Genomic DNA, 20,357 nt, shown 5'->3' on the forward strand with positions numbered 1-20,357 from the left:
CCATATATGGATATTTTATACGTGCTATGAGTGAATATATGATTATATAATGAGATTATATAAGAGAATATAATATGAATGTATATGTGAATATATAATATTTGATTAACAATGTAAGCTTGAGCTTGAAAAATTGTCATTTGTAGAAACGTTTGAATTATGAGTAATATCTTAAAATTTTGCATACATAATTCTGTTGTATACATAATTTATTCTCTAGAGAAACTCATCGCTTTTGCAGATACGAATTTTGCTGCAAAATAAAAAAAGCATGCTTCTCATACAGAGTTATACGGAAATCGAATCGTATGGATAATGCCGTAAATAGAATCGTACACTTGCATACCACGGAATATGAGTTTAGTCGTCGCGTTTGCGCGCCATCGGTCAGTCTATAACACAATTGTTATTTTCGTCGACTCGGGCGTACACACTTTATAATGCGCCAACTTTGTATAAAACGTAGGTCGATTCTTGAACCATACCTGCCGTTATTTCTGGCGGGCGAAATATTAATAAAGTGTAAAGATGTCACATGTGCGTAAACACGCGGCCTTTCGCCGAACGTATCTCGTTGTTGACGAACGCTTATGCACGCGTTGAAGTGCATTAGTCATCTTTCTCTATCCATCTTTTCATCTTGTAGATAACTTCTTTTGTCCTACTAGCATAACAACATAATGATCCGTAATCCCGTTAATTTCGTTTCATAATTGCCTCTTTTTCGCGATATGTGAAGTGTTTTCTTACTGCTATCGTAACACGTTTTCTATCGCTTTTTGCCTCGCGTCGATCAAGGAAAACATTACGTCGTAAGAAAACTTAATCATAACATATGCGTCGTAAGACTGCAAATTATATTCAAGATGATTGCTTAGAATTGTAGATTGTTTACTGCGTACTGAATCGATTATATCTACGCGTGATCGGAAAATCGAGAGATCGTTACATCTGTCTGTGCAATTTCTCCTTATTATTTCTTTAAATTGCGCTTGTGTTTTTTCGCTATTATCTTTAATGTAAAAAGCTTTATTAGAAATTTCCTAAAAATTTACTAAGTGTTGATTAAAACGATGAAATTGGAGAAAGTAATTCTTATAACTTGAATTGCATTCATGTAATTTCTATAGTAATTTATTGTATTTTACATAAAAGCATAGATAACTAAATCTTACTTTTATACAAAAGCATACAATCTCAATTATATACGTATCTTACATATTTAATGTTATAATTCAATAAGTAAACACTTAATGAATATCTTTCTTTTATGTCTATGTTAATGAAAATTTAAGAAGACAAAAGTTTCTTTTACTACTTCTCAAATTTAACTATCACGATTACTGTTTATTGCGCCAGAAATTTGCACATTGAAACATAACATAAAACTTAAAAAAGTAGGTATTAAGATTAAACATATGCATGTATTTTTTCTCATATTTTATGTTTTTATCCGCGTCATTATGTGAGAGCTTCGAATCAGCTCAAGCTCATCAATCAAGAAATTGCAGCGATTAATGAAACTCTTCAGTCGAGCTGAAGTATCATCATAATTGCTAAACTGATAAAAGAAAAAAAGAAAAAAAAGAGGAAAACGCCTGTTTGTAAGAACAAGTTTCTGGTCGTGCCGCTGGTCAGATCTTTAGAATAGTCTCATGTGGCGGAGACAGCAGCGTTTCGTTCGCCAACGCAAGTGAAACGATCACGTCGCGCACGCGTCGCGTTACACTAGCCAACTGCGAGGACATGCGACGGCGTGCCGTAAGTGCAAAAAGGACGCGATTATGCACCCACAAACCACGAAGCCAACGATGAACGCCGCGAGATGGCGCGCGCACGTGTCGCACGACGTCGCGATTGGCCGATTGCCAACTGACGTCGGCAGTGTTATCGACCAATGAACAGGCGTGCTGCGACGAAGTATCCGAGGCAAACTTTAGAGGTGAGGTGGACCGACTGGTACACGATTATAGCGCGGCGACTCGTTTTCCCCCCCTCTCTCTCTCTTTCTTTCTTACTCCCGCGCGCGTTCCTACTCCGTCCGTCTCGCTCGCATACACGACGCACACTCGCTCGGTTCTCAGTGCGACTTCCTCAAATCTTTCTCTATTTCAGGCTCGACCGCGAACTCGGGGCGAACTGGTCGAAGCGTGCGCGACCGGCCCCGGTTTTTTAACCGTCCTCACGGCAAGCTCACCACAAGCGGCTACCCGCCGTCGCCGCCGCCGTCGTCACCGTCGTGCATCGTGGTACATACGCGCGACGTGTGTGCGCCAGGGCAGCACTCGCCGTCGTGAAGAGACGACGTGTGTCTAAATTTGAATACGCTCTGGCAGCGTAGAGGAGAAGCAGTGCCGTCCGCGCGTGTTACGCCGTCGGAATTACCGCGCCGTCTTCACCTCGCTAATCGTCGTCGTCGTCGTCGTCGTTTTCGTCGTTGTTGTCGTCGTCACGCGTGAAAAGTATATTTTAAGAAAGACACTCCCGCGCGCCGTGCATCTAGTCAACGTATCTAGTCCCCGCGATCACGTCGTGGATAAAAGCTAACCTATCTAACCACGCGTGCGACAAACGGAGCGGGCGTCCTCGCACGCATGTATACGTACGCACGACGACCTAAGAATAATTCACGATACGCCGCGACACGTTATTAACCTGTACGCCCCTATAAATAATCGTGCGCCCTTTTGCGAGTGATTCACGGCGAAGGTGAAGGAAGCGAGAAGAGAGAGAGAGAAACGCACGAGGGAGAAGAAAAAATTCGGACTTGAAGAAAATTAACGATTATTACGATTTTTTTTAATCGATGCAGGCCGCGACGTGAATCGTCGACTAGCGACTGTGCGCGAGATCAACTCATCGCCGACGGATCGCGAGCAGCACAGCACTAGCATACAATACACATACACACACACACATCGTGCTCGCGCCGTGTAGAGAAGGGAGACTGTATAAGAGAGAAAAAGAGAGTGTGCCAAAGAAAAAAAGCCGCAGATAGAGAGACAACGACGAGAGAGTAAGAGAAAGAGACCGTGGGTGCTTGTTGTTTCATTCGTTCAGCGTGGTATCAGCAGCGACGGCGCGAATTGGTGTGCGAGAATCCGCATCCGGCAAAGAGGTGGAGGAGGAAGAGCAACAACAGCATCAGTAGTAGCGGCAAGTTTTGTTTTGATCGACGAACGATCGCGCCGTTCCGCGATCTCGCTCTCTTTCTGTCTCTCCGTATTTGTGAGCGGTCGCGGGGGTGCTGTAACGCGGTGTGGGGAGATATCGATCGCGCGCGCGGGACCATTGACGTCGTTCTGGAGAACGGCTGAACGTCGTGAGAGAGAAAGAGAAAGAGTGTGGGAAAAGTAGAGAGGGACACGAAACAGCGACACGACGTTGTAACTTCCATCGCCGGCGAATCGGCGCTCGCACGTTCGTTTGCTAAACAGTGTGCGCGTCTCTGTCGTCCTTCGTCGTCGACGGCGCGTGTGTGCGCGCGTGGCGTGTCCTCGAGCGAGATCGCGATCGCGCGGCTCGGTGCGGTGCGACGCGTTGCGTCGCGTCGCGGCGCCGATCCCGAGGATCGCTCGCTCGCTCGCTCGTTCGCTCGTTCGCCTCGACCTCGCTCCCGTTGACGTTCTCGCGCGGGGGAGATCGATCGATACGCTGCTCAGCAGGGACTCGGCCGGCCGACCTGACTCCCGCCGTCGACATGCCCCGCTGATGATCCAGTAGGCTGCCCGGTTGCGAGATCCGGTGAGTTTACCAAACGCAGTAGCGGCGGCGAGAGAAAAAAAAATGAAAGGAACGAATGAGAGAAAGAGGGAGAGAAAGAAAGAGAGGGAAGATGAAAAGGAAGGTGGGAGGGAGAGGATAGGGAGAAACACTCTTTCGGTCACGGTGAATCTCCATCGAGACCTCTCTTTCTCTCTCTCTCTCTCTCCCCCCACTATCGATGTTTGTTAGGTATGCGTGTACGTCTTCTTGGACCCCGTCCAGGTCGGTATCTCGAGCGCCTGTTCGACGCGCGTTTGCCGTCTCTCGAGAATCTTTTCGACTGTGCGTTTCTCGCGAAAAGCCAAACTACTAAGGTCTACTTTGTGAAGAACTGGTCTGGAATCCATGTTTTTTTTCGCATTAGTGATCTTTGACCTTTTAAACCCAATTTCCATTTTATTCGAAACTTATACGTACGTAGTATTAATTTAAAATGGTCATTGGGATTTTATATTATTGCTGCAACAAAAAGACTTAATAATATAGAATTATTAAAATATTGGAGGATTTAACACCAAATTTGATTACGGTAGCTATGACAATTTGACAATAGCGCATTATAATTTCGTAATGTGATAACAATAATTATATCATGATTTCAATTTGATTTCTGCTGCGCTCTCATATTCTGCTTCTAATTCAATATTTGCTGTCTTATTCAAAGAATCATAATTTTATTATGATTTCTAGTTGGATCTATCTAGCTCCAATATTCTCCGATCAAAATAAGGAATATATCTCCTGGGATATTATATCACTTTCGAGCTAATGCAAAATAGCACTATAGTTTATAATAACTACAGTGAATTAAATTTGTTTCCATAAAATAATTACCGCTGACAACTTTCTTTTCGATACCATTAATTATCTCTACTCTGGGATTAATTCTGTACTGATAAGGCTTGTCTGAGGAAACGTGTATGCAATATTACATTGTTCACGTTGATATACAATAGTAACTTCTTTATCTAATTTATAGTCAGAGTTGGAAAACGAGCATTACATAATTTGCATATTATATAATTTATTATTGGATTAAAAAAGTAATAATAAGTAAACTGTGTGTGATAATATAAATATAAAAATTGAAAAATTCTGAGAGAGAATTAATAGAAAAGTAAAATCTATACATATCCTATTTAGAAAACTTACATTTTATTCAAATAATTATTTTTATTTGTAAAGCATTGCGTCAATTTTTCTTTAATGATAATTTCTTGAAAAATCTACATTATATAGTATGTAGTTATCGTCTACGCTCACATAGTAGCGATAACGTCAACAGTGTTCGCTGCAATCTCTCTTAGCCTATCAAATTTCCGCTAATAAAGAAGAATTTGATTATAGCTTTATTATGCCAATTTATCGTTTTAGCGCTCTGAAGTTTACTTCTGTTTAGACAAGTATAACTTTATGAATGCGCGTGAGAAAATATAATAGTTCTCATTATATTCAAATGTATATGTATATTGCTCCAATGTGTCGTAAATTTTTACAGTTATTTTTGTAATTATCATAAAAATTTACGATAAAAATTGCTTCATCGTGATACATTTGAATCATATTTGTAGACAAACATAAGAAAAGTCAAGAATCAATGACGCACAAAATAATACATATTACTAAAGTGGAAACATTAATGACGTAAGACATAACGTTATTAAGGATTGCGATCCGGCGATTGTTAGGTCACTAATTCTTTTTTTTTCTGTCGTTATATATCGACTTTGTTAGGTTGACCGAGAAAATAATGGGGACCCGGCTCGGTTCTCTCGCTCCGATTAAAGACGCCCTCCCTTCGTAGAACACGAGAGAGAAAAGAGCGCACTTGGTATCTACCGTGTAATCCGAGGATCACGCCTCTGTGATAATTTATATCTCTTACCCACGGTGAGGTTTAATCAGATCCTTAAAACAACGTTCGATGATTTAGAACGCGCGCTTGTGATAATTTCAATAGAAACAGTATAAAAACACGTATAATTAGCGTCAATTAATTACTTTTAATATCGAACGATTATAGAAACATCGTAAAATTATTAACCAACGAATCACGTTCAGCTATTCGACAGTGTAAATCAATCATAGTTTTCCTACATAATTTTCCTACTTTCTATTTACGCGGAATTATCGTTGTAATGTAATTTTAATGTTTATTTAATATATGCGTTGTAACGCGGTGCAATATTTATTTTTTAATATATTTGCATAAAATATTTTACATTGTGTTCGTGCTTGAAAAAACTTCTTAACTTTTATTATGCAGCGTCATTTTACTTGAGATACCATAAATCATCGATGGTCGTTTTGATCGGTTCGCTATCTAGCGCGCGAGCATCGGTGCGGAATCTGCGCAAGTTTGCACGCATAAACGATCCGACAAAGCGAACATCCTAACGAGCCGGCATAGTTGGTAGTCGAGCGGAGATTCCGTCAAGTTGCGCACACACGTGAGGCTATCAACTACAAGGATAAGATACAAAGAACGCGCGAAGCACAGATAGATGTATAGATAGATTGATGGATAGATGGTGTATTATATGTCCTGGAACTCTTCAATCGCCGTTAGGAAACGAAAGAAAAGATACAGTAAACAGTTGGTGAAAAATGTTTACATTAATTGCATACAACACAAGTATCAGATAGCGATTTTTGCTAATAATACACGATGATATGCTATTATATCGCTAGTAACAGCTGCGATAAGCAATCTATGATATCTTTAAGATTTACACGTTATTTCAAACGGGGAATTTGTCGAGTAACGGTTTGTTGACCAAAATATCAAGAGATTTATTCAAATAAGAGTAAATAATTTTTAATTAGTAAAATAATTCTTAAATATTAATATATATATATACACCGTCTGTCATTCTCACACTCCGTGCTCTTTATATCTTACTCTCGCATTTCATTGTATCTCGACCCTAACATCTCACGCGATAATCCTTTTAATTCGATATCGACGACTCGGTCGCGGACACAATCGCCCGACGATAAGGCGACCGTCTTATCAGCTGGACCACTCTCGCGTCACATTCGCGTCGCATATGAATGTTTCGCCGGGTACACCACGCTTCTCTGATCTTTCGAAGTCGCGTCTCATTATCGGCGATTATTAATCGACGCGTTAGACGTCGCGTTGTAACGAGATGCAAATGAGTTTCACGTGCGACGTCGCCGCGACCAGTTCACCGACTAAAGGAACGCGCGATGATTAAATGCGGGCCATTCGCTCGGAACGCTCGCAATCTCCTCTCTTCCACGCGCTTTTAATGTAAATTTAATAATTTTCAGTTCTTTTTTTTTTTCACTCTGCTGTTAAATATCTCGTTGTATTATGTGAAGAATTTTGTGTAGTATTATTCTGAGAAAAAACACTCGTGTTAGAAACATGTATGTATATATTTATTACGGATTTGCATTTATATATTCTTCCAATCGCTCGACCGTCGGATATTAGCGCTTTGTTGCACCAAGTATTTTCATCATAACGTTCTCATAACTTCAGTAACGCTTATGCGCTTTCTGATGATATACTTTTATAATATATTTGTGTTTGGCTCTCAAATTGTCCTAAGTAAACTTTGAGAAGTTTACCAAGCAAACTTAACCTATAGTGGTATTTGAACAGCTATTAGTACTCTTGTACTTAAATAATTATCACATTTAAGTAAATTCTCTAATTGCGTGTAATCGACGTCGCATATCGAGAAGCGCTAACGCTTTTACCCTTCGCTACGACCTTGCACGTCGAAATGATCCGGCAATTTATTTCCGGCATTGTTGTAATATTACGTCTACTTATATTTCTCATTTCTAATACCGTATTCCGTCGTATTTTACTGTGTCTCGGCCTCAAGATGTACAGACCGATGCCGGCTGGCTGGTCGCTGACCCTCACTCCGAGTGGCGGTGTACGCTCTTGTATAATAAACCGAATTCGATCGCGGGAAACACGCGCCGAGCGGACTTTTCCTAGATCTCTCCGTCGTACATTGCCGGTAAAGATAGCGAGGGAGATATATACTGAGCGCGCCTATGTCGTTTTTCATTCACTACTTGCGCGCGCGCGTAATAATTTATATTTCCACCCCCGGCTGTGGAAAAGCTGTGCATACTGTCGCGGAACACATGTGCATTGATCGATCGATCGCGCACACGGCGAAACGTCGATTTCGCGTCGAGGTGGTAAGACGGTGACAGCGCGCGCTTGACGGCGAGAAAAAAACTTTGTTATTCCGTGAACTAAGGAACACAGTCCGAGCTTTTGTTTCGCGTTCGCGCACGATAGCGAACAACACCATTCACTGCGAATCGGTCTTTTCCTTTGTTATTCATGAGAATGAATTATTTTACGTAAAGGTAGCAAATAATTTCAATGAAACTTGTGTTAGGAATATCCCAAAATATTAATTAAAGAAGATGATTATATCGCAAACTTTAAGGATTAAATGAAAGATATGGAAGCAAAACTCACATCTTTCAATTTTTAAGTATATATATATATATATAAACGCTTTGCGCAACAATCGCGAATGTTGCGCGCTTGGAAAATAAACAGATTCACAACCTATAGTTTGATCGCGGCGCATCATATGACGTATCTGGCAAGCGGGTGTATACGTAAAAACGCTGATTTTAACTCACTGTTCTAATTCTAACCCTTCCCGGACTATATTTACTAAAGCTTTTCCCATTCATCGCGAACACGCGATGTGTCGTTATATGAATTAACGCGAAACTGCGCGGCGCGTCACTGCCCCATTATTTTCGTCGCGCTTTATTTTACACCGTTCCTTGCATCAAGATCGCGTTCCATAATCGCGCACGCACGAGACGCGATCTGATCGTGCGGATTACTGAAGAACGCAATGCCGCCCTTTAAAGCTCATTCCGTTTCCCGACTTGCGTTTAGACTGGTGGATGAAACGAGTGCTATACGATCTTTATTGATTAATAGCTTTTAATTGTACTCGCAATAATGAAATGTTACGTAAGTTAAAGAAATGAAAGAGAAAATATGAAATTAATTAGCGCTAAAAAAGTAACCTTTTTAAACATAAACGGACAAGTTGAGTGGCGATTGAAAATACATCTGTAAAAATGGACAAAATTAAAGTGGAAAGAGAGTTATAACATATCAATATAACAGCTTTGTGAAATGTCATTTCTCTTGAATTTAAATGAGTTTTTGGAGGTTCAATCATGTTACAAAATGCAGGCATCTTATCCGCTTATGTTGGAAGATTAACTTATCTGGTTGTACATTAATCTCTTTGGACGACACCGACGTATTGCAAAAACGATAAAGATGGACGTTTATTGTTACACGTAATTATACATCGAACATGTATCATGGGATGTCGAACGTATGACAGGAACATGGTACAGGGACGATGCGAAACGCTTTGTCACGTATGTAGCAGTTGTGTTACGTCTCGCTTACATAACGCAACCGTGTGTTCGGTGGAATTAGCGCGATCAGCGGTATGTAAGAAAAGATATATGCTTCGAGACACTGCCGCTTCCAACCTCGCGTGGTCCCCGCAGATCACCGCGTCTGATAACGTGTGCAAATTTCATTAATATTTAAACAGCTTTCGGCCGAAGCTACTGTTGCCGTAATCGAGCCGCTAGAGATATATTGTTGAAATTGCGACGTCACAACTTTATACGCACGGACGAGACTCGATCGATGATTTCTTCTCGTCAGTGTTGCTGAGTCAATTTTGTTTTCTACTGTTACCCGGCATTTTCATGCATATTTTATAGACATCTTTTATTTCTGTGTTTTCTCATCTAAAGCAAAGATTTTTAAAACTTTTTTTTTGATCCGTCTTGTTAAAAATATCTTGTAGTTTTTTAATTATAATATAATTATTCCTGAAAAGATATTTTCAATAACAAGAAATACTTTCTTAATCTCATGTCTCACAATTTTACTCACAAATTCCGTTGGTTGTAAATTAATATTTAAATATATTTTAATTTATACGCATAGTCTTACTGATATTTACATGTCCGTAACTCATACAATGTTACTTAAGCGACATTTAATAAGTTAAAAAGATGCGTCAGACATATCTTTTCTCGCGTACTTTTCTTGCGCGTACGCCACTGCCGAAGAATCGCGTCGTACAATGTTAATCACGTCCTCGTTGCTGATCGATAAGGGCCGATCGATCGCGAATTACTCCCGGGGGCCAAAGAGACCACAACGATCGTGGAAGATGAAAATTCCAGAACCGGCGGCCGGGTTATAACAACGTTCCATCTGCCATTCGCTTCCGTTCGCACGCCTCGATTAATCGCGCTTCTCTATCATCAAGACATTACTGGCGCCGAGCCCCGTGTTTGTGTGTGCGTACGTGACTCGCACACCACTCTCGCAGACTTTACTTCGCGGCAGGACAGCGGGCGCGCGCGCTCGGGGGAAGGGGAGAGCACCTGTGCAAGGTTGAAGAGTACACCACGACCACTCCTTGTTTGTCGCAACCTGTTAACGCGCCGCCTGTTCGCGTTGTAGCCGGCGCAACCCTTCTCGTCGTTCAACCGACGGGAAAACTTTAGGGCGTGTAATCCCCGCCGACCGACCCGTACTGTGATCATCCCGGATTATCGTTCTTCGTCGTTTCTCAAATCCGCTATTGAAGCCGGCCGAGACCCGTGCCGCCGGGAAATCGATCCGCTGACGCAGATCGCTCGTCGAGCGAATAATGCCACTGGTGGTGGAAGTAGTGGTGGTGGCTGATGGTTGTGGTAGTGGTTGCACCCCGTATAATCGGATCCCTCCACGAGGGCCTTTTCCCTTCGTCACCGCGTATCACTCCCTGCTGTTGTTGCATTGCGTGCCGCGCAACACTCAACGCGCGTATGCATTTAGCATCACGGATGAATATAAGGACTTGGCTTATTCATTAGCTTCGCGCGGGACGCCACGAGCAACAGATCCCTGAATTACATCTAAAATGTCGCGACTTGTTTACGAAACGATTGCTACTCCGTTCGTAGAGAGAGAGAGAGAGAGAGAGAGAGAGAGAGAGAGAGAGAGAGAGAGAGAGAGAGAGAGAGAGAGAGAGAGAGAGAGAGAGAGAGAGAGAGAGAGAGAGAGATAAAAAAGATATAATGTATAAAAATATCTTAATGTAAAAGATGATAGTATATGGGAGATCGAATCAAATGGAAAAAATATCGTTGTTCTTCGCTATATTTTTATTAAGAGATATCACAGTATACAGCGTTGGGGATTTTGTAGATGAATGGAAGGATTGTTATAATCCTTATGAAAAAGCTTGTTTTCATTCGAAAAGTTGTTTAGCCATCGAACAAAACTGTCACTCGCGTCAAACGCGAAGACTAATAAAAGGCCGCATGAACAACGTCAATAATATGACTTGCATCTATGCCACCGAGATCGAGTTTGTTGTACGTCGAAATCTAAAATAAATTTTTTCCAAGTGAAATTATACAAATTATAATTGCAAATAATTATTATCTCTTTCATACGTTCTCGTTTCAATATTGTTGAGGCCTCATCGCGCTCTGCATTTGGCTTTTTTATCATTCTTATCTTTTTTTCGTAAACACCTATATTAATGGTTTTTAAAAATCTTAAGAGTTTAGGAAAAAAACGTAAGCCAAGTAAAAAGATACAATTCGTCGCATACATAATGCGTCGCTTTTATCAGCAGCTATGTTACGTACTCGCATCATTATTTTCCTAGTCGATCGTTTGTATGGTAATGTTACGCAGTCGAATTGCCGACACGTGCCATATTTTAGAGCGCACATATCTCGCCAATGTCACGCGACTGTCTATTTTTCACAAATTCAGAAATCCTTTCACCGCGTCTGACCTTCGTCACGGCTCATTCATATCAATGGCGATAAAATTCTTGCGCTAACAACATCGTCGGCGAAATACTTTATCGGCAGCGCGGTAATTGCACGATTAGACGTTGCACTGTGAGGTAATAATTCAAATCTCCAGGTTATATCATCAGATCATCTTTCTTTAAATTCTCAAGTATTTGTGCTCTGTTAAGTATCGAGTCGTTCTGTCGTGCATCCTTGTTCTCGCAAAAATTATTTTGTCAAAAGCACAGGAAGTGCATGAATAAAACATCAGACATATTCAGAGAATAAAATAATCTTGACGCAAGCATACAATACGTAAATATTTAAAAAAGACAAAATAGTACGAATAATCTAAAAGCTTGCTATTTTTAGCTACTTTAATTATCTACGCAGTTTTACTTGACTTTATAATCATTCTAATCTGATCGAAAGTATAATGCAGCTGTACATATGATAAATTTGCGTTAAACAATACTTTTGATAAGCGTTCCGATAAACTTTTCGAAATCTGCCACTTTTTGTGCCATTTGCGGACCATTTGTGCTCAAGTATCCTGTACCCAAGATACTTAAAGTGAGATAATTGCATATTACGAGCCTCTTGTTTCAATTTCGTTTCAATTTGTTCAAATATGCGTGAGGTAGAACGTAGTAGCGTAGCTTTTAAACGAGGCACAAAGGTCTTCATCTATTAAGGGCGAAAGGAGAAGTTCCGACAGCGCGGAACGCCATACCAGCCTGCCGCATCGATCGCATATTACGCATTTAGGACACAGTACATATCGTATATTACACATTCAGGACACGGTAATGGCATTGAAGTAATAATCGTCTCCTTCATTAGCCTCGAGAGACACGCATCGCTGGTCTATCGAATTTTTCTCACAAGCCTGATACTTCGAGGTAGGAAAATACGTCTTCTTAGAACACATATTTCTTATTTATCGAAAGCAACAAATGCCCAAAATTGCCGTTTCCAAATACAATTGAATATTTCGGAAAAATTGATTAATTCGCTGACCGATGCGTTAAATAAAGTAAAAAAGTTGGGGCGCGAAGTTTTACGTTGTTTTAAATCGATTTGACTTCTTTGCAATTTTATGAATTAACTCTGTGTATATAATATTGTTGTAAATGATCCGGTATAGGGCAAATCCTGGGAACTTTTTCCTTCAAAGGAGAAGGGGCATTTCACGCGTTACATTTTCACCACATTAGCGATGGATCGAAGCAATTAACGCTATCTGCTTCAATACGGCATATGGTTGCAAGAGATAAAGGAATCGCTTTCTATTTCCCAGCTGACGTCACTGCCGATCTCGTAGCGTGCTGTGTGCGCGAATATAAAGGCTCCTTCAATTGCTTTAATTACTTAGACACCGATGCTTTGGAATACCATTTTGTAGAAAGGAGAACTTTATTTTCTGTAGTGTACAATTAGCAATTAGCAATTCCCGCCGTGATCTTCCTTTCTTTTCATGATAGCTGATGTATCAGTAGCCGCGCAATTTTTCGATTAAATTTCTCAACAAGTCGGCAGTCCACTTTTTCTTTAAATGCAAATCCAGTTAAGTATTATTTATTTACTTTTTAAGGTTTTATCATTGAAAATTTTAATAGCTGAACTTCATTTTCCTAAATTTTCATTATTTGTGAAAAGTACCCGGCTTACGTGGTGCCTTTTTGTCTCCTTGTTGGAAAATTATTTTTACTTTTAATGTTAAATTATTTTACAACAACTTAATTAAATCAACTTTGTTATTCTGTTCGGATCTATTTGACCCGGTTTTATTTTTCAAATGCGATAACTCCGCACGCATTTCATGCCGATAATTTTAAAGTTTACATTTGATTAAATCCACATTATCGAGACACGAGGCAATTATTTAATCTCGAACGACATCGAATTGTGCAAAGTACGAACAGACCGGCATAGGGTCGGATTCCTTTTCCTTTTTCGAAAATTGCAGGGAGATGAATGCGCATCCCTTGCGCCATTACGTGCGATAATATCCATGCGTGAAAGCGTCGAAGGTGAATGAACGTCGTCGATTACTCGTGCGCTTGTCACGTCAATCGTCGATAATAAAATTGCAGACGCGACGTTGTTTAGTACATTTCGCATCCGCGCGCACTTGCAGCGACCGAAAGCAATTTAAATAACGCGCAATGAGTCATCGTCATCATCATCGTGCGATTAGCGTGAGCTTTTACGCCGCTGTTCTTTCTCTTTCTCTCTCACGCGGATTGCGCGAAATTCTTTCGTTGTTGTTGTTGGATCATTTCTCACGCCGTCGTTATCGCTTAGGCGAGAGGAGATAAGATCTTTTTAATTCGATGCTACTGCAAGACACGCGCGCTTGATTCCTCGCCATCTTAAACTTCATCTTTTTAACATCTTTGAATTAATAAAGTCTTATATTTTTAATTGTATTTTTCTTATAAATTCTTCTAAATTTTTAATTACAGACTGGAAAAATAAAATACATAAATTTTTTCTTAACTTATCGCGAAATAAATTTGTTTTATGAATTCTCATAGCTAAACTATTGAAAATAGATAGTCTTTCTTCCGGAACACCCGCTATATCTCGTGTTCTTAAATTATAGGAGAAAATTCAGTTATTTCGTTATCTTTGAATAATTGTTTTTTGTGTATATACAAAACCATTTTATCATGAATTAGTAAGGCGAGCAACTGATGGGACTTTAAAATTATACACTATTTAATCGATTTTGTTTGTGCCTCGAAAGTCGTGTTATATAAATCTTTTTGTTGAGCGAGTCTCTCGAGATGTTTTGACGTTATGGTGTTATTGACTCTCTGATGAGATGTTAAGAGAATAAGTTAATTGAAACGTCAATTATGCAAAAGCATGCGTGAAGTTAAAGAGTTAATATCGAAGTTTACTCGCAATGCAAATTCGTTGACCCAGAGCTTATTTTTCGCTCTTAAAAACACCCACCGGCTTAAATTAGTTCCCCTTCCTCTCGGCACACTGACGATTTATTTGTGGGGCCCGAAACGTTTAATTCGGTCGCACTTGCAGCTAATTCTACACCGTACCGTAATAGTTCCGTATTTATAGTATATTACGGTAATATTGTACTCGTTTATTTACCGTCCGAGATATTGTCCATCGTTGCGACATTTGGAATGTATTGTATTGATAATATTATCAGGTCTGATTTTGGATAACGCATTGAAAATTGATGTAGCTGACAATTCGATAGCGGGAAAAAGGAACATTTGCGAATAAGATTTATGACACAGATTTATTACACAGATTTGTACTAGATGTTAAAAATACATACTACATATTAACAATCAATAAACGATCGGTTGGCATGGATTAAAAATACTACATTGATACATAAAAATCTAACTTAAATTCAGAAGAGATGTAATTAAAATTGAACAATTTAGAAAATTAAAAAAAAATTTTTTTTATATTTGTTACATTTTTATGTTTGATATTAATTACTGTAATGATCGCTTTTAAAACTTGAGTTATTTTATGATAGTTGTTACGTTAAAAGTCGTCAGTGATGCTATTAGCGCCAGTAATTTTTTCATGAAACTTTGGATAGAAACTGATAGAAACATTTTAAGGAAAATACTTGTTGCAAAATAAATATGCACACATTTATCTTAATTTACTTAAAAATTTAATTATATTAGCTCGTTCGTGTGGTGCTCAATTATCAATTTCAATTGAAAACCACGTTCTCCCATAACAACGTCGCGCACGACACGTCGTTCCCTTTTATTCCGCTTGAAAGCCGCAATCTCGCAGTGGTAAACGATTCGACACTTTGTTTGCCGGTCCGTGGGCTCTGAAGCACATACCAGCGGCGCTTTGCGAACTTGTTCGCACGCACAGCATTGGAATCGATACGTGAAAGTGACACGCGCACGAGTTTCCATTGAATATTAGGTTTTAAAGCGCGGTCCAGTTCTGTCGCTCTCTACAAACTGTCGTGTTTATTATCGCTCGCTTTTGCCATGGCATCCATATGAGCCTTGTGCGAAACGCATTAAATCCCGAAGCCGAGTGAGATTTTTTTTTAATAAAACGGCTCTATCGCCTGGTAACTTTTTTTTTTTGTTGAAAGATCGCTTGTGAAAAGCTCTGAATCTACACTTTTCGGATCAAGTATTAAAACTAAACTTGCTAGCACTGTATTTTGTACTTGAGCATAAATTTTATTTACGCTTCCAATCTCTTGTTATGATTATATTTTTTGATTTGCCACAGAAAAAATAGCCAGAGAAACATTACACAAAAAAACAAAAACTTGAATCTTTTTATTATATTAATAAATTTTTAGTGTGAAAGAATTATAGATACATATAACTCTGAGTAATAAATAAATATGTTGTGTTCTCTTTTTTTGTTACAGTGTTCTTAATATTCCATCCAGTGATTTGGAAGATTTATCTCTTATCCAAGACGTGGTGCAACAATGGGTCGAAAGAAGATTCAGATTTCACGTATCACAGACGAACGGAATCGTCAGGTAATTATAAACATTCCAATCAAACTTGTTTTTTGTTTACGTAAAAATTTAACGCTAATTGCAATTAGTATATCGTACACTTTCGAGAATTGTAACAACTTCAAAGGTTTCCTTACGTTTGATTTCTATAAGGAAACATGAAAAAGCGATTGAAGCATCATGTGTCGCTATTTTAAACAGATATCTAAATACTATTTACTTTTGCTTTCTCACGTAAAATATATATAACATTCTCATCATTATGTTGCATAATTAAGATAATGATCTTGAACAAATATAGTAATTATAGATTAGATCTGTTGTTTCTAATTATTGTTCTTTTACACTTTCTGCGCTGAAAATAAATATGTATTTGCAGTTTGAAAAGAGCAAGGTGAAATGCAAATGTAGCTAAATTGATTTTAATTATATAATTCTATGAAACCTTATAATTAATCAGATATGAGAAATATTCGATGGCTATTTAAAAAAAATAACCTTAACGGCTTAAAAATCTCGCTGAAGTTCACCTTCGATGCGCCCCTCTCTTTTTTTATGCGACAGGTGACCTTTAACAAAAGGAAATTCGGCGTGATGAAGAAGGCGTACGAATTGTCAGTGCTGTGCGACTGCGAGATTGCACTGATTATCTTCAGTTCGAGCAACAAGCTGTACCAGTATGCGAGCACCGACATGGACAAGGTTCTCCTCAAGTACACTGAGTACAACGAACCCCACGAGTCCCTCACCAACAAGAATATTATCGAGGTGAGTCCATTTATCCGCTACGGATTCTCAGGATGAACGAGGATGCGCCAGCGAGTCCGAGGATCGAAGCATTGAGACAATCAACGCTAATTTTTTGCAATCTTCTTTCTAAAAGTTCCGAGGGAAAAATATATATCTCGCACTCGTAGTTCCAGATATGCCAAGGTCAAGATGTACAGCAATATACATATATAGGGTGTACCGAAAGAGCTTACTCTAAGTCATAAATGATAAAAATCCGAAGATTTAGAAACTTTCTTAATGTTGGAAGATTAATAATTTTTGAATTGCGAGTTATTGCAAATTAAATATCAAGTGCACATGGATATCAAGATCCTTTTTCAAAGAGTATGCTCAAATATTTTCCATTTTGATATTAATTTAATTAACAATTGATATTATATATTTAATCCAAGGCTTATAATTTATTATATCAAATATCGAGATATTCAAAATTGACAACTAAACAGATATTTCAATATTTAAAAAAAAATATGTATAGTATGCTACATGTGTGTGTGTTGCGACACGTTTACTCGCGCATACAAGTTACATTTTGGTTTTACGCACTGAGCTTTTAAGAAAAATTTTAGAACATTGATTTTTTGCCTTCTTTATTTAATTATATTATAGATGTCGGTGAATTACGTAAGAAACAACCGACATTTTATATATTTGCGAGCAATATATCATGCATAAGTATTTGTGCCGTCATTTGTTGGATGCAATTTGATTTTGATGCGAGCAATGTAATCTTTTTTTTTTTTCCTGCGTGAAACGTAATTGCGAGAGTAAACCGGGTAGAATAAGAAGCGCGCGTCTTGGTGTTAAATTAACGTGCATGTGAAGGTTGAGTGCCCTCGGGCGGTGTGGTCACGTGAACCTGTCTGCTGACACTTGCAGGCGCTCAACAAGAAGGAACATAAGGGTGCCATGTCTCCGGAGAGTCCGGAACCCGATGCAATCGAATACAATCTTACCCCGCGCACCGAGGCCAAATATACGAAGATCGATGAAGAATTTCAAATGATGATGCAGAGGCACCAGCACAATGGCAGCAGGGTAAATATTCAAATCAGTTAAATGTCAGTCGTATCGAGCACAATTCATATTCAAGTAAAAGTTACAGCTTTTTTGTTGTATTTATTATTTGCATTTATGTAAAACATGCGACATGTCGTGATTACCTTGTTTTTCCCAAAGTTTTATATTGTTACAGAACATGAATATAGTTTTGTTTTATAACAATTTTTAAAGTAAAAAGGCTCAAAATAAGTCTCTCATCGAAAATAAAATTTGATTTTAAATTAAATCACTTGGTTCTATTTATATTAAGATCATCCAAACAAGTTAAGGTTTTATCTTTGTCTTTGCCAAAATGACATGTGAATATTCTGCTTTATTTAAAATCTTATCGCATGACCTGTCATACGTCAGACACAGGTCAATTTTTCTAAGCGTAGTTTGCAATTATTTTTGTACTTATTTTTCTGCAGAAAGAAAGAAGACGTATGCGGTAAGGATTTTGTTTTAATTTTTTCACAAAAAATTTTTGTAGCGGTTATGAAATTTTTAAATGCTCTATTACGATGGAAAATCAAAAGCAAACGGACTTTTTTGAAAGGAATTGAGTCTTTAAATATCTTTAGTCTTGAGTCTTTATTTTTTGACTTACTCTCGTATTTTTAAGTACATTAATGTAAATGTATGATAAAATTATGCACTTTATTGTAATTTTTTTCTATTATATTTTGTAATTCTAGTTATGCCTCTTTAATTTCATTATAAATATATGCTATAATCGAAATTAGATTATTATATAATTTATAATTTTATAAGAATTTGTCTAATCACATTTTAACAGAAATATCTTTTAATTAAATTTATGGATAATAGAATCTAATATAAATTGAATCTTAACTTTATTTGAATAAAACAGTCGAGACTATTGAATTACTTTATAGAAAATTATTCTCGTGTCTTAAGTCATGCTTATCAATATGATTAATACTTAATCATTATATTTCAATAGCGCTGCTTCCGTTCCGTAACTTAAAGAAATATATTTGCGTTTGTACGCATTTCATTGCGTTACTTGCAGTTGCAATGAAATGTACATGTTGGCAAATTACAAATTTGCCACCAGCTACTTGATAGTGCTGATGTCTCTATTCACAACGGGTATTATTAATTTTGCATTGTATCGGTTGTGATTGCAGACAATGGGACAATCGAATTATACGCTACCAGTATCTGTACCAGTGAACAGTTACGGCGAATCTCTCCTTGGATCTAGTCCACAGATGGCACATACCAGCATTTCTCCACGTCCATCATCATCTGAAACGGATTCAGGTAACTTCAATTAGAAACTGAGAGTCGGCAGTGGCGAACGCAGCGTTTTCGAGAAATTTCCCTCCAACATATTGAACGTTTTGTTACAGTGTATCCTTCGGGAGCAATGTTGGAAATGAGCAACGGCTACCCTCCGTCAGCGTCGCCATTAGGTGGTTCGCCCAGCCCAGGACCTTCGCCCGCGCTCGGGGTTGGTGGGGGTAGTGCAAATAAAGGCAGCAATCCGTCTAGGCATTCGCCTCAACCTCCGCCTCCACCACCGCCGCCTCATCCTCACAGGGCTAACCTTCGAGTGGTTATACCGACACCACTCACGCAACCTCTCCCCGAAGACACTAATTATGATGTAATTGTCTTACTATTAACTTCTCCTAGCTTTAAATGAAGGTTGAACAGAGACTGTTATTTGATCATAATATTTTATAATTTGTCTCACAACTGCTCGAATTAAAACATAGTGAGCTAAAAACATAGAGTTTGTTTATCTTAGATAATAATGAGATATGAAATACAAATGGGAAAACTAGATTTTACAATGCGATTAAGAAGAAATAAGCTAGCTTTTATGAAAGATATTTATTTTACATTGGAAGAAATTCCCGTATTAATCGCTGAATTATTTATATATACTATGTATTTGATAAACATTGACACTTGCGATAAGTCGTGTGTTTATATTTCAGAATGCCCATACACAGTCTGCATTGAATACACCGGTAGTAGCGTTACAAACACCAACAGTACCGGCCGGATACTCTAGTTTTGGACCAACAGATTACTCTTCGGATCTCGGGAGCCTTGCATGGTCTCATCAGAGGTACGTTGATGACTTATCAATGTATTCGGCAGCCACCATGTCCAGCATCAGGTAAATCATATTTCATAATTATTGTTGTGAAAGAAAGCTATATGTTGTCCAGCTGGTATGACATACTTTCAATTATTTTATTCACACTAGTTAAATATTGATATTTTTTATTAAAATCAGTTTTTAAAAATTTAGCATATATATATGTACACATATAATAATATTACACATATTTTGATAAATGATAATAAATCTATCCACAATTCGAGACGAGATCTTAATGAATTTGACAAATTCAAACTG

General features: G+C 38.4%; 1 protein-coding gene across 8 annotated transcripts in view; it reads left to right on the plus strand.

Annotated features, from left to right (window-relative positions):
• The window catches only part of Mef2 (myocyte enhancer factor 2), a 65,327-nt gene that overhangs the window by 38,872 nt on the left and 6,098 nt on the right, over positions 1-20,357 (plus strand). For 3 of the 8 annotated variants that reach the window (XM_012373782.2, XM_012373780.2, XM_067356218.1), the window contains 6 exons: positions 16,028-16,144; positions 16,688-16,891; positions 17,795-17,953; positions 19,111-19,246; positions 19,336-19,592; positions 19,930-20,114. In XM_012373782.2, coding sequence (XP_012229205.1) covers positions 16,091-16,144; positions 16,688-16,891; positions 17,795-17,953; positions 19,111-19,246; positions 19,336-19,592; positions 19,930-20,114 — 995 coding nt within the window. In that variant the 5' untranslated portion in view covers positions 16,028-16,090. Of the gene's footprint in view, positions 1-215; positions 3,745-16,027; positions 16,145-16,687; positions 16,892-17,794; positions 17,954-19,110; positions 19,247-19,335; positions 19,593-19,929; positions 20,115-20,357 lie in introns of those variants that run through there. The other 5 variants (XM_012373783.2, XM_012373781.2, XM_067356220.1 and 2 more) reach the window with 5 other exon arrangements.

This window comes from Linepithema humile, chromosome 5 (assembly GCF_040581485.1).
Source record: "Linepithema humile isolate Giens D197 chromosome 5, Lhum_UNIL_v1.0, whole genome shotgun sequence".
In the NCBI taxonomy this organism is placed as follows: Eukaryota; Metazoa; Arthropoda; class Insecta; order Hymenoptera; family Formicidae; genus Linepithema; species Linepithema humile.